At 39.1% G+C, this 15,717-nt stretch overlaps 1 protein-coding gene across 1 annotated transcript; it reads right to left on the bottom strand.

The window, feature by feature from the left end:
* Window positions 1-3,740: 3,740 nt before the first annotated feature.
* LOC125106814 (olfactory receptor-like protein OLF4) lies at window positions 3,741-4,568 on the bottom strand. The gene is made up of 2 exons (XM_047741452.1): window positions 4,214-4,568; window positions 3,741-3,940 (listed from the first exon to the last, which is right to left on the bottom strand). The coding sequence occupies exons 1-2, from the start codon at window positions 4,566-4,568 to the stop codon at window positions 3,741-3,743; spliced, it is 555 nt and encodes a 184-aa protein (XP_047597408.1).
* Between the last annotated feature and the right edge of the window lie 11,149 nt (window positions 4,569-15,717).

The raw sequence follows: 15,717 nt of genomic DNA, 5'->3' as shown, positions 1-15,717 counted from the left end.
CTTCTCCGCCATCTTGACTCCTGAGCTGATGTGTTTTGGTTTCTTATCCATTCTGATACCTTGTGTCTTTTGATTGGGGCGTTTAGCCCATTTACATTCAGGGTTAACTATTGAGAGATATTAATTTAGTGCCATTGTATTGCCTGTAAGGTGACTGTTACTGTATACTGTTTCTGTTCCTTTCTGTTTTACTACCTTTAGGCTCTCTTTGCTTAGAGGACCCCTTTCAATATATCCTGTAGAGCTGGTTTGGTGTTTACAAATTGTCTTAGTTTTTGTTTTTCCTGGAAGGTTTTTATCTCTCCTTCTATTTTCAGTGATAGCCTAGCTGGATATAGTATTCTTGGCTGCATATTTTTCTCGTTTAGTGCTCTGAATATATCATGCCTGTTCTTTCTGGCCTGCCAGGTCTTGGTGGATAAGTCTGTGGCCAGTATCATATTTTTACCATTGTATGTTACAGACTTCTTGTCCTGCACTGCTTTCAGGATTTTCTCTTTGTCGCTAAGACTTGTAAATTTTGCTATTAGATGACAGGGTGTAGACCTATTCTTATTGATCTTGAGGGGTTTCTCTGTGCCTCCTGAATTTTTTAAAGGTTTTATTTAATTATTTGACAGAGAGAGAGAGAGATCACAAGTAGGCAGAGAGAGAGAAATGGAAGCAGGTTCCCTGCCTAGCAGAGAGCCCAATGTGGGGCTCGATCCCAGGACCCTGGTATCACGACCCGAGCTGAAGGCAGAGGCTTTAACCCACTGAGCCACCCAGGTGCCCCTGTGCATCCTGAATTTTGATGCTTGTTCCCTTTGCCATATTAGGGAAATTCTCTACACTAATTCTTTCCAATATACCTTCTTTTCCCCTCTCTGTTTCTCCTTTTCTGGAGTCCCAATTATTCTAATGTTGTTTCATCTTATGGTATTACATATCTTTTGAATTCTCCCATTGTTCTCCAGTGGTTGTTTGTCTCTCTTTTGCTCAGCTTCTTTATTCTCTGTCATTTGTTCTTCTATATCACTAATTCTCTCTTCTGCCTCATTTATCCTAGCAATAAGAGCCTCCATTTTTTATTGCATCTCATTAATAGCTTTTATGATTTCAACATGGTTGGATTTTAGTTACTTTATTTCTCCAGAAAGACCTTTTATTTCTCCAGACAGGGTTTCTCTAATATCTTCCAAGCCTTTTTTGATCCCAGCTAGCATCTTGAGAATCATCATTCTGAGCTCTAGACCTGACATATTACCAATGTCCATATTGATTAGGTCCCTAGCCTTTGGTACTGCCTCTTGTACTTTTTTTGTGTGGTGAATTTTTCCGCCTTGTCTTTTTATCCAGATAAGAATATATGAAGGAGCAAAGACAATTCTGAAAGGATGGCAAAGACCCCAGGAAAAATGTGCTTTAACCAAATCAGAGGAGACCCCAAATAATAGGGGGATGAAGGGGGATAAAAAAAAGTTTAGAAAAGAAAAAAAATTAAAAGAGAAAAAAATAAAGAAAAAATATATATATTAGATTGGTGAATAGAACAAGTTCACCCACTTAATACTGGGAGTATTTTGGTCTCTTAGAAGAAACTACCTCCCAAAACTTTAAAGAATAAAAATATATATAAGGGTAAACACAATGAAGGGATGGAATATGACTATAAAGATGAAAAGTATTTTTTTTTTTAATTTCTAAAAAAGGAATTGATAAGTTAGTTTGGAGAATAAAGAAAAAGAAAAGGGAGAGAATTTGCTCAGGCTGGAGACCAGAACAAAGCCCTATGCTAGATTTAGTGTATATTTTGATCTATTTAGAAGAAGTTGTATCCCAAATTTTTTTAGAAGAAAAAAACCCTATGTGTATACAAAAATATAACTCAAGCAGAGAGAGTCAATTATCATATGGTTTCACTTATTTGTGGAGCATGACAAATAACATGGAGGACAAGGGGAGATGGAGAGGAGAAGGGAGTTGAGGGAAATTGGAAGGGGAGGTGAACCATGAGAGATTATGGACTCTGTAAAACAATCTGAGGGTTTTGAAGGGGTGGGGGTGGAAGGCTGGGGGAACCAGGTGGTGGGTATTAGGGAGGGCACTGATTGCATGGAGCACTGGGTGTGGTGCAAAAACAATGAATACTGTTATGCTGAAAATAAAAAAAAATAATAAAATAAAAATAAAAATAAATAATAATAATAATAAAGATTCAAAAAAAGATTTTATTTGAAAGGTATTATTAAGATAAACTAAAAAAGTTAAAAGAGGAAAGGGCAAAAGTTTATAAAAATTAGCAGAAGAAAAAAATAAAATTAAAAAATTAGTTACCATTGCAAGACTAAAGAATCATGGGGAGAAAGCCATGAATTCCATGCTTTGTTTTCTCCTCCTCTGGAAATCCACTGTTCTCGTTGGTAAGTGAACTTGGGAGGGGCCTGTTGTAGTGATTCTTAAGTGTCTTTACCTGAGGTGGAATTGTACCACCCTTACCAGGGGTCAGGCTAAGGTTCCCTTTTGGGAGCATTTGTTCCCTGAACTCTTTCTGTAGACTTCTGGAGGACAGGAATGAAAATGGCGGCCTCCCAATGCCCGGGCTGGAGCAGACGAGAGCTCAGGGCCCCACTCCTCAGTGCGCCCTCAGAGAAAAGTGCTCAGTCACTCTCATCTCCCTGGCCTCCATCTGCACTCTGAGCTCACCCAGCCTGTGACCAAGCATCTATGTCTCTGGAACACAGCCCCACCTGGAGTCTCTGAACCCCACAGATTCCTGAGCTCTTCTAGGGGAGTCTCCCTGGGTCTTGTGGGGTCCCAGCTCACAGAGCAGTGACCTATGCCATGGATCATGATAAGGTAACCCCAAGTTGAGAGGTCACTCCTTGGCTCTGTCTCTGTAGCTGGCTTCCCTGCTCTAATACCTGTGAGCTCTGGGACATTCAGACACACCTGATCCTTCTGTGACCCCATGGGACCTGAGACCATGCTGTCCCCGCATAGGCTTCACCCTGGTTTAGCCTCTGGAGTGATGTCTCTCAATGGAACAGACTTTTAAAAGTTCTGATTTTGTGCTCCATTGCTCCACCGCTTGCCAGAAGCTGGCCCCTCCCCCCGTGGTCTATCTTCCCATCGCTTTGGATTCACTTCTCCACCAGTCCTACCTTTCAGAAAGTGGTCGAATTTCTGTTTCTAGTATTGCTGGTCTTCTTCTCTTCGATCTCCTGTTGGATTTGTAGGTGTTTAGAATGGTTTGATAAGCTATCTAGCTGATCTCCTGCTACCTGATGTTGTCTCAGCCTGCTAATTCTCTGCCATCTTAACTCCACCCTGTGATCTCAGATTGTTATGAAAATAGTTGTGGTGCATAAGACCAGCTTTCCCATAGGAGTACTATTCAGTCAATCAAAAGAAAAAATAATCACTATGCTATATTTTATTTGAGAAGAAATTATTCCTAACACATTTGTGTAGTCCTTTGAATAAGTGACAATGTCCAATTCTTCATATCCAAGCTTAGAAATGTATTTGAGACATAGGAAAATGACAAAGGGAAAATCTCTTGGGTATCAGACATATCACAAAGCTTAACAAAATAAGTTACATATATTGTATGAAACATCAAAATCAAAAACAAGCAAATTCTAGGAAATAAATTAAAGAAACAAGCTCTACTTCCACCCTCGATATGAAAAGTCACAACTTCTGACTCAAAGGTTTTGGACACTGCAATCAAGGCATTTTTTCAGCCCCAGGATGATTTACCCTTTTAGAGCTGCAATCCCAGAGAATCTCATCAGAGCTTTTTTTATGTCTTTGTTCCTCAGGCTGTAGATGAAGGGGTTCAGCATGGGTGTGACCACAGTGTACATCACTGAGGCTACTGCACCTGAGTGGGAGCTCTGGGTAGCAGCAGAGATAAAGTACAATCCTAGACTTGTACAGTAAAATAAGGAGACAACTGAGAGGTGAGATGCACAAGTGGAAAATGTTTTATACTTGCCCTGAGCTGATGAGATCCCACATATGGAGGAAACTATCTTACCATAAGAGTAAAGGATCCCAGTCAGGGGAGCACCACCCAGCAACATACATCACCATATTATTAAGATGGTGTCAGAACATGCAAGTTGAATCATCTGATTGAGTTCATGGAAAAAGTGGGGGATTTCCACCTTTGTACAGAAGGGCAGCCGCAATAGCATTAAGGTTTCTAACAAGGAATGCAAGAAACTTATGCCCCAAGTCACTAGAACGAGCAGTCCACAGAGCCAGGGGTTCATGATGACCATGTACTGGAGGAGGTGACAGATGGCCACAAAGCGGTCATAAGCCATTAAAGTCAGGAGAAAGACATATAATCCAGAAAAGAGTAAGAAAAAATACATCTGGCTGAGGCAGCCTTCATAAGTGATCACTTTGTTCTGTGTCTGGATGTTCATCAGCATCTTGGGGAGAGTGGTGGAGGTGAAACAGATGTCTGCAAAGGACAGGCTGGCCAAGAAGAAGTACATGGGAGTGTGGAGGTGGGAGTCAGAGCTGACAGCCAGGATGAGGAGCAGATTTCCAACCACAATGATCAGGTACATGGAGAGAAAAAGCCCAAATATGAGGGGCTGCTGTTCTGGTTCCTCTGATAATCCAGAAGAAGAAATTTTGACATTCCTGTATCGTTTCCTGGGTCCATTGGTGGAGGTGACTACCACTATAGGGGAAATAACAAGATTAATTTTCACAGAAATGAGCATTGCTCACATTGTTGAAAAGCTACAATTTATGTTTTCCCATCAGGAAATTAATTTGAATGGATCTGGATCCCTTGAGAGGATCCCTAGTTCCTCTCTGATTAGGAATTTCCATCCAAATGTAAGATTTCCTCTGTTCCCCAACAGGTCAGTTATTATACAGTTTTAATAAGAAATTATCTCATACATTTTAGGAAATCTAGAGTGTTGATGATGCTTCAGAAATTCCTAGGCATTAAGTAGAGTGTGCTGAAAAGCAATAGTCCCTAAAATTCAAGGATGGTGATAGGATGGAAGCAAGTATAAAAGTAAACAATCGTGAGATGGGGACAGATGCTATGAAAAAAAAATGAAGCAGGTTAAAGGAGACAGTTAGTGGGGTGTTATGGTGGGTGTTCAGGTAAGACTTGTTAAGAAAGTAATTTTGAACAGAGACTTCAAAGAAGATAAAGTGGAATACAGAAGGTCTTCCTGGCAGAGGGAACAGTCAGCTCAAAGGCACTGAAGATCTGCCTCTGTCAGAAAATCAAGGCTCAGGAGGAAGCCAGTGTATTGAGGGGATTGGTCATAAATGAGAGTGATGAGAGGTGGTGGCAGTGAATTTTGTAGAATTTTGTAGAACCATGTGGCCTCATAGTTGCTTAAAGTTCAAGACACAGGGACTTTCTCATCCACAGTATGTACCTCTTGCACTTTATGAATCCAGTTACAATAGTGTCCTATCAATTGAAAATCCTGCCTTCATATCATCTGTTAATTGAGTTCAGCTTGTGTATTATATGGGTAACCTTGTAATAGAGGAGCCTGTGTATCCCTGCTCTGAAGAACACTCTCATTCATCATGGTCCCCCTACACACACACTCATGCACACACACAAACACACACACACATTGTCACATACACAGAACACAGCATATCATGCCCTCCTGGTGTGTATTATTCTATGCCGTTTTTACCCCACCCGCCACCTGCCCCAGCACACTGCTTAGGATATGAATGGATACACATCATACGCACAATGTGTGTAAACTTTAACTCAAGGAATGTAGGAATAGTACCTAGAAATTCCTGTTTCTATACTCCCAGGGTCAAATTATCTTGGACCTCCATTTTGGAATGGACGCCTTTTGACCTGTGTGTAAAGAACATAAATAATTGTGTTCAATAAATAGAGAAAGAAAGAGAGAGGAGAGAGGGAGAAATATATGGAGGGAGAGAGATGTGAGATGGACATAAAGAGTAAAATGATCTAATAAGCTCAGATGTTCTGAGAGTCTGTAAGGAAGGAAAGCTTCCTTGGTGCTGGTGGCATCCAATCCTGGTTAGGTCCCAATTGTACCCAGCAAAATTAATAAAAGTGCAAAAATAAATTGCCAAAAAGACAAAGGTAGTGACATCTTTATGGTGAAACACCTTACAGATTGAATATCAAGAGAGAAAAATGAGTCAAGAGAACAAACCTACACTGCACAAAATTAGGAATTTTAATTACCAGACCACAAAAAAACAGAATTTTTTCCGCTGTGCCTTTTCCATATTTTTTTAACCCACTGGTTTTTATTTGGTCCAATAGAGAATGAGGTGAGCCCTTTTATCACTTTTTTATGTGACATTCTTCTGTGTTTATTTGTCATTCTTAGCCTTTGGGTTTTAGTCACTTTCTTGACAAGTCCATTGAGCACCACTACTCCTAGTTCTGTTCCTTCCTTGTCCAACATGCAAAGGCCTCCTCAGACTCTGTACAACCTTAGACACCCTGTGGCAATCTATACTCTTAATTGAAATCTGTTCATGTGACTTACCTGAAGACATTATCTCATACTCACGTTTATCTCACAGCACTCTTGCCTGCCACTCTGAGATAAGGACTAAAGAAATAACAACTTCACCTGCACTGTTCATCTTTTTCTTTTTTTTTAAAGATTTTATTTATTTATTTGACAGAGAGAGATCACAAGTAGACGGAGAGGCAGGCAGAGAGAGAGAGAGAGAGAGAGGGAAGCAGGCTCCCTGCTGAGCAGAGAGCCCGATGCGGGACTCGATCCCAGGACTCCGAGATCATGACCTGAGCCGAAGGCAGCGGCTTAACCCACTGAGCCACCCAGGCGCCCCTGTTCATCTTTTTCTTTATGTAAGTGATTGTATATGCACTTATATTGCAACAAATTCAAGAAAATGAGATCTTATGAAATACAAAGAATGACAGAAGAGGTAAAACCAGGTTAAAGAGAGCAGTTTCAGTACAACCACATTCAACAAATTCGAGGAGAGTTTAGAGAACTCACTTGAAACATGACCTAGAGGAGCAGTAATTCCAAAAAATAAACATGGATGAATAAGAAAATTCCCTAAGACCTTAAAAACAGGGATATAACATACAAAGTTCTTAGAAATTCATATCTATGTATCTTAATATATGTAATTATAGAGTGAATTTGTTTATCTTTAGATACTGGATTCATTTTGGCAATCTTCAATATAATAAACATGTTTTCCTGTAAAAAACAAAAGGAAACCAAATTTCAGGCACAGAGCAGATGCTCTTATAATTGTGTTGGATGAATCAGGAATTAGGTCTCATTATATACAGACTTGAGAATAAAAGAATTTTTTAAAGATTTTATTTACTTATTTATTTGAAAGAGAGAGAGAGAGAGCACAGCAGGGAGAGTGGAAGAAGGAGAAGCAGGCTCCCTGCTGTGCAGGAAGTCTAATGTGGGACTCCATCCCAGGACCCCAAGATCATGGCCTGAGCTGAAGGCAGTTGCTTAACCAGCTGAGCCAGCCAGGCACCCTGAGAATAAGAGAACTTAAAAATGTATTTTAGTGTGGGAAGAAACAGTATCTAAAGTTTTAGTTTTATCTCATATAAAGATATATGGGACAAGTGTGCTTATGGAAGGTGAAGGTGATTCTTGGTCAAATGTAAAACAGAAAGCCTTCCAAGTGATGGCATTTCTATTTTAGAAATAGACCAAATAATTAAAGGCCAGAGGATGTCTCTGCATACAGAGACATGAACAGAGACATGAACAGTAATTGGAAATATGTATAAAAGGTGATTTGTGAGCAATAAATATGCAGAAGTACATTGATTTTCTTTTTTGGAAACAGGAATTCACTAGTGAAGAATATTAAGGTGAAAAGTTCTTTCAGAAAAACACTAGAAAAATCAGTGGGGGGGATACATTATGACCAAGTCACAGACTTAACCACACAAAACATACACTCTCACACATTCTACACAAATACCTCTACACATACATTAAAAAGCAAAATGGCAATAGCAAAATTGGTGAAATAAACAACAATTCTTTTTTGAAAGTGCACACACACACACACACACAAACAACAACAACAACAAAAACAACAACAACCAAAAAAAGTCAAATCCCAAAAACCTGGGAATAAAACCACTCTGATCCCACTACACAAACACCACAGACAATTTTCAATTGAAAATGTAAGTGACTAGCTAAACCAGACCATGTTCAGGCTCACAGGTAATGAGGTAATTGTAAAGGAAGCTCATTAGCAAGGCCTTTTTCATATAATACAAGTAAAAATTTCATTTGGACGCTTGAGAGAGGAGGTACTGTGATATGTATGTTTCATGTACTGCTCTTGCATAGATATGCCTGGGAGAATTCTTTTATCTGGATTTTACTCCTCAGTATGGAAATGTAATCTAATACACCCTGACTTAAACTTGAAAAGACATGTTCTTACTTCAATTGTATATCCCTCCACAGCTAATACTTGACTTTTTGGCTCTGGTTAATTGCAAAGATCCTTGGTCCCATGTTCTAATTTTATGCTTCCCATGCCCCATTTAATCGGTTTTCCATTATTATGATTTAGTGGTTAGCACAGAACCTTGCATTTCTGAGTACTATTCACTTCTCTATTTAACATCATAAATACACAAATGAATCAATCATAAATTTATTAATCAAGCCAGCAAACAATCACAGCAAACTCTCAGCTCTGGGCTGGGCTGTGCTGGACTAGCCCTCAGGTGACCTCAGCTAAAACATCTACTCACTAGACCTTTTTCTGCAGTTCCTACTGGGCAGTAAAATTTATCTAGATGGGGTCTCTAAGAGGAAGGTATCTACATGGAAATTAAAAGACCTGTCTGGTTGGAAGATGATAGAGGATGAAGCTCTGTCCCCAGACAAGAGAGCAGGAATGGGTCAAACTCCAGTACCCCATCCAGACTTAGGACTGCACAAGAAATGCCGTCTTGTCAATTCCAAGGTTGTCCACCCTGTGGGACTGCAGCTGAGAAGGTATTTATAGCTGCTTTGGTCTGCTCATTAGGCACATTTCCCTCTTGTTCCTCCATCTTGTAGGCACATGATTTCCCTGTGGGACACTAGTGTGGACAGAAGGAAAAGTTTTCTTGTTAAATTTCTGTTACTAGGAGACCAGTGATAAGTCAGAAGTCAGTTTTCCTTACGTCTTTTCTATACCTTTTTCTTCCTTTCAGAGATCTAAACTCCCAGCACCAGCCTTGAGTGAACATTTTCTCCTGTTTAAGACTGAAAAATTGGTCCTGGCTAGGTCACTTTGTCCTTCAAAACATTGACTTGTGATAAATGATACCCCTGATTTCTTTAGAAAGTTACTTTAGCTTTTTTCAACAGAGATGAAAAGTTTGTTCTTTTTTTGAGATTTTAATTATTTATTTGACAGAAAGAGACACAGAAAAGAGGATACACAAATTGGGGGGTGGGGGTGAGAGAGGAAGAAGCAAGCTCTCAGCTGAGCAGGGAGCAAGATGCAGCACTGGATCCCAGGACCCTGAGATCGTGACTGAGCCAAAGGCAAATGCTTAAGAACTTAGCCACCCAGGAGCCCCAAAGTTTGTTCTTTTTTTTTTTTAAAGATTTTATTTATTTATTTGACAGAGGGAGAGAGAACACAAGTAGGCAGAGAGGCAGGCAGAGAGACAGGAGGAAGCAGGCTCCCTGCTGAGCAGAGAGCCCGATGTGGGACTCGATCCCAGGACTCCCAGATCATGACCTGAGCCGAAGGCAGTGGCCTAACCCACTGAGCCACCCAGGCGCCCCATGTTCTTTTAATATAAAACCTTACACACTACATTCCTGGCCTTCATGACAATTTTGCCAAAACAATTAAGAATTTTACAATTTTATCACAAATTCAGATCTATGACTTGAAATATCACAATAAAATATTTGTTAAATATGAGATATATTTATTTTTTCTGCACTATGATCAAAGTTTAGCACCTTATAGGAATTGCCTGATTTAATTTTTCCAGAAGTTAATTCTGTGAGGAAGCACTAGTGGGAGCTCTATTCCCCATAGTGACAGAAGGCTTGAAAAATTTAGTGATTTCTCGAAATTGTCATTGCAGAGAGGAAAGGTGTTGATTGCATTCTCTCAGGATGCTCCCAGTTTTCAAACTCTGTGCCAGTGGTCCCAACCAGAAGTGGTTCTTGTCCCCTGGGCATAGCTGCCAATGTCTGAGGGATTCTGCTAAACACTTCCAATGAGCAGAATAATCCCCAACACAAATAATGAACCTATTTAAAGGTCAAGTGAGGGCGCCTGGGTGGCTCAGTGGGTTAAGCCGCTGCCTTCGGCTCAGGTCATGATTTCGGAGTCCTGGGATCGAGTCCTGCATCGGGCTCTCTACTCAGCAGGGAGCCTGCTTCCTCCTGTCTCTCTGCCTGCCTCTCTGCCTGCTTGTGATCTCTCTCTGTCAAATAAATAAATAAAATCTTAAAATAAAATAAAATAAAATAAAGGTCAAGTGAAAATGTGAGAAAATGTACTTCAGACCAGCATTTTCCCAACTTCAAATTGCATAGGATTCACCTAGGATTCTAGCTTAAATGCAGATTCTGCTTTAGCAAGTGCTGGTAGGCCCAGTTCAGCATTTCTCACAAACTCCTGAGTGATGTTGATGTTGCAGGTCATGGTCTGTAGAACACTCTCTGAGTAGCAAGGCTGTTGTTTTGTGATAAAGTATGGGTGTTTTTAAGTCTTCTTCCCATGGACACAAAAAGATCATGTTTGCATAATATTTTGAATGACTAGTGTATACAGTCAATCTAAGGGCTGTGAGAAATTCTGTGTTTGTTTCTTTTATGTAAGGACCCTTAAGGGGCACAAAAAAATATTTTTGGAAAAGGCTTTCTAGTAGGCAGAATAAAAGCCTCTATAAGTCGTCCACATTATAATACCTAGAAACTTTGAATATGCTATTTCTTATACGAAGGAGGAGAGAAAGGAAGCAAATAGAATAAGGCTGCTAATTAGCTGACATTAAACTAATTTGGCCAAGATTATGCAGGTGGAACTAAAGTGATCACCATGGTCTTCTGAATATGGGAGAGGAAAGCAGAACTGTCAGGTCAGAGAGAGATCTGAAGATGCCATGTCTCTGGCTTTGAAGATGGAGAGAGGGCATTGAGCCAAAGAATGCTTGTTGCCACTAGAAACCTCAATAGGAAAGAAAAGATTTTCTCCTAGAGCATGTAGAAAGAACCATATGCTACATACATCTTGATTTTAGCTCACTGAGATTTATTTGGAGGCTTCTGACCTCCAAAACATTAAGAACCTAAATTTGTTTCTTTGAAGCCTCACATGTGGTCATTTGTTACAGCAGAAAAAGGAATGTAATATGGGCATCAATCCAATAAGATTGTTTTAGAGAAAAGTGAATTTTGGCTTCTCAATTCATTTCTCTACTCTTGGGTGAGGGCATTTGTGTTAAAATGCCACCTTAACTGGAAGAAAAAAAAATAAAGTCAATTTGGAGCTTCTCCTCCATTGCTGAAGTGGAAAGGAAAATGTGACTTCCCCATTGCTAAAATGTAAATGTGACTGACTTATTTATTTAATTTACTTACTTAAGATAGAGAAAGTGTGCTCATGGGTGAGCCATGGGAAGAGGAGAGGGAGAGGGAAAGAGAATCCTTTTTTTTTGTTTTGTTTTTTTATTTTATTTATTTGACAGAGAGAGAGATCACAAGTAGGCAGAGAGGCAGGTGGGGGGCGGGGGGAAGCAGGCTTCCTGCTGAGTAGAGAGCCCAATGTGGGGCTTGATCCAATGACCCTGCGATCATGACCTGAGCTGAAGGCAGAGGCTTAACCCACTAAGCCATCCAGGCGCCCTGGGAAGGAGAATCCTTAAGTAGACTCCCCACTGAGCATGGAACTGACATGGTGCTTTAATCCATGGCCTGGGTTCATGCTGGGAGCCAAAATCAAAAGTCGGACACAAACTGACTAAGCCACCCAAGTGCCCCTTTTATTTATTTTTAAAGTAATCTCTATGTCCAACAAAGGGCTTTAACTCGTGACCCAAAGATCAAGAGTTGCGTGCTCTGGCTGCCTGGCTGGCTTTGTTGGTGTAGTGAATGATTCTTGATCTCAGGATTGTGGGTTTGAGCCCCATGTTGTTGTAGAGTTCACTTAAAAATAAAATCTTTAAAAAAAAAAAACTAGAGAGAGATAGAAAGTTCCTTGACCCACTGACTGAGCCAGCCAGGTGCCCTGTGACCATATTTTTATTTATTATTTATTTATTTATTTATTTATGTTAGTCATCATACAGTACATCATTAGCTTTAGATTTTTTTTTAATTTTTTTATTTTTATTTTTTCAGCATAACAGTATTCATTATTTTTGCACCACACCCAGTGCTCCATGCAATCCGTGCCCTCTACAATACCCACCACCTGGTGCCCCCAACCTCCCACCCCCCACCCCTTCAAAATTCTCAGATCGTTTTTCAGAGTCCATAGTCTCTCATGGTTCACCTCCCCTTCCAATTTCCCTCAACTCCCTTCTCCTCTCCATCTCCCCTTGTCCTCCATGCTATTTGTTATGCTCCACAAATAAGTGAAACCATATGATAATTGACTCTCTCTGCTTGACTTATTTCACTCAGCATAATCTCTTCCAGTCCCGTCCATGTTGCTACAAAACTTGGGTATTCATCCTTTCTTTTTTCTTTTCTTTTTTTTTTTTTACAGCTTTATAAAAATAGCTTTAGATTTTAAATATATTCTCTTTTTTAAAATATAAATTCTGACTTTGTACCTTTTGTATTTTGAGAATAAAAAAAGAATTCATAACTAAAATTGTTATTCCATTTTCCTTTGTCTTTGAGTCTAAATACATATATTCTTTAAATTTCATGTTATTTCAAACATTCACTCTTTTATTTCTATCCTCTCCAAATTTCTTTCAGATTTCCTTTCAACATTAGAGATAGGATTATTGAGTCTGTGCTGTACATAGGGAGTAGGGAAGGGAATAATGAAACAAGATGGGATCGGGAGGGAGAAAAACTGTAAGAGACTCTTAATCTCACAAAAGAAAACTGAGGTTTGCTGTGGGGAGAGGGGTTGTGGAGAGGGGAGTTGGGTTATAGATATTGGGGAGGGTACTTGATATGATGAGTATTGTGAATGGTGTAAGCCTGACAATTCACAGACCTGTACCCCTGGGGCAAATAATACATTATAGGCTAATAAAAATAATTAATAAAAAAGAAGGTATCTGTAGGAAGTAACACACACATACATATATGTGCATATGCTCTTACCTATGAAACACTTCTTAGACTCACCAACTATTTCCAAACACTGTATTTATTCCTGACAACATCCACCTGCATTAGAGATAAGGAAACAGAAGTTTCAGATTTATTACATTTTTTTACAATTATATAACAAATCTTTAAAGCTTTTGTGAAATTTTTTGAATTATATATAAATGGACTCAGGCAATATGTACTCTTAATTTTCATTAACATATCATGTATTATTTGTTTCAGGGGCACATGTCTGTGAATCATCAATCTTACATAATTCATAGCACTCACCATAGTACATACCCTCCCCAATGTCCATCACTCAGCCACCCTATCCCTCCCCACCCCACCACTCCAGCAACATTCAGTTTGTTTCCTGAGATTAAGAGTCTCTTATTGTTTGTCTCCCTCCCCAGTCCCATCCTGTTTCATTATTCCCTCCCTTCCTCCCATGACCCCCCTCTGCCTCTCAAATTCCTCATATCAGAGAAATCATATGATAACTGTCTTTCCTGATTGACTTATTGCCTTAGCATAATACTCTGTACTTCCATCCATGTCATTGCAAATAGCAAGATTTCATTTTTTTATTACTGCTAAGTATTCCATTGTGTGTGTGTGTGTGTGTGTGTGTGTATATATATATATATATATATATATATATATATATATACTACGTCTTCTTTATCCATTCATCTGTTGATGGACATCTAGGTTTTTTCCATAGTTTGGCTATTGTGGACATTGCTGCTATAAACATTCAGGTGCACATACCCCTTCAGATCCTACATTTGTATTTTTAGGGTAAATATCCAGCAGTGTGGTTGCTGGGTCATAGGGTAGCTCTATTTTCAACTTTTTGGGGAACCTCCATGCTTTTTTCCAGAATGGCTGCACCAGCTTGCATTCCCACCAACAATGTAGGAGGGTTCCCCTTTCTCTACATCCTTGTCAACACCTGTCATTTCCTGACTGGTTAATTTTAGCCATTCTGACTGGTTTAAGGTGGTATCACACTGTTGTTTTAATCTGTATTTCCCGGATGTCATATACTCTTACTTTTTGTATGATTACTTTAATTCAGAATAGTTTGCATTTTATATGTGTTCAGTTTCTTGTATGTCATTGTAATTCAATGAATTGTTTAAAAGAAAAATCTGTTATAATTAATCAATGAATTCAGCAAGATATAAAGTCAATATACAAAAATTGCAACTCTATACACTAAATTGCAACTCTATACACTAAAATGAAATTATCACAAAGGAAATTTTTTAAAAATCTCATTTACAATTACATCAACAAAAATAAAATATATGAGTACATTTGAACAAGGACGTGAAACATCTGTACAGTGGAAACTATAACACATTGCTGAAAGAAACTGAAGACACAAAGAAATGGAAAGATATTCCATGCTCATTATTTGGAAGAATTAATACTGTTACAGCATCCCTACTGCTCAAAGCAATCTGTGGGTTCAGTGTAATCCCTGTCAAAATTCCAGTGGCATATTTTACATAAATAGAACAAACACTCCTTCAATTTTTATAGAATCACAAAGACCCCAAATAACGAAAGCAACCATGAGAAAGAAGAACAAACCTGGAGCCATCATCCTCCCTGATTTCAAACTATATTACAAAGCTCTGGTAACCCAAGCAGCACGAAATGCCCACAGGTCAATGAAATGGAATAGATAGCCCAGAAATAAATCCACAGATAAGTGGTTAGCAGGTTTATGACAAAGGAGTCAAGAATCTATAAGAAGGAAGGAACAGTCTTTCAATTAATGGTGTTGGGTAAACTAGACAGCCACGTGCAAAATAAATAAATAAATAAATAATAATGCAACTGGACCACTATTTTATGCCAAAGGCAAAAATTAACTCAAAATGGATTAAAGAATTCGATGTAGATTTGAAGCCATAAAAATCCTTAAAGGAAACATATAGGTCTTGGCAATGATTTTTAGGATTTGACACCAAAAGCAAGGGAAAAAAGCAAAACTAAAAAGATCTACCTCAAAGTAAGTACTTCTTCACAACAGATGAAACCATCAATAAAATGAAAAGGCAACCTCCTAGATAGCAGAGAACATTTGCAAATCATGTATCTAAGGGGTAAATATTCCAAATGTATGAAGAAGTCATACAACTTAATAGCAACAAACAAACAATCTGATTAAACAATGGGAAGAGGATCTGAAGAGACATTTTTCAATGAAGACATACAGATGGCCAACAGGGGAGGAGGTCAAGATGGTGGAGGAGTAGGGGATCCTACTTCAACCAGTCCCCTGAATTGAGCTGGATATCTACCAGACCACTCTGAACACCCATGAAATCAGCCTGAGACATAAGAAGATATATCAGGATCTATACCAACAGAATATCTCCAACTGCTGGTT

Source organism: Lutra lutra, chromosome 1 (assembly GCF_902655055.1).
Source record: "Lutra lutra chromosome 1, mLutLut1.2, whole genome shotgun sequence".
Taxonomy (NCBI): Eukaryota; Metazoa; Chordata; class Mammalia; order Carnivora; family Mustelidae; genus Lutra; species Lutra lutra.
This window is presented reverse-complemented; position numbering and strand designations above follow the sequence as displayed.

Excerpts from the sequence above, each read along its gene's own strand:
- LOC125106814 (XM_047741452.1), bottom strand. The coding sequence starts at position 4,568 with ATGTACCTGATCATTGTGGTTGGAAATCTGCTCCTCATCCTGGCTGTC. Across the intron at positions 3,941-4,213 it reads TCTAGTGACTTGGGGCATAA|TTGTCTCCTTATTTTACTGT; the intron begins GTTTCTTGCATT and ends CTCACCTCTCAG.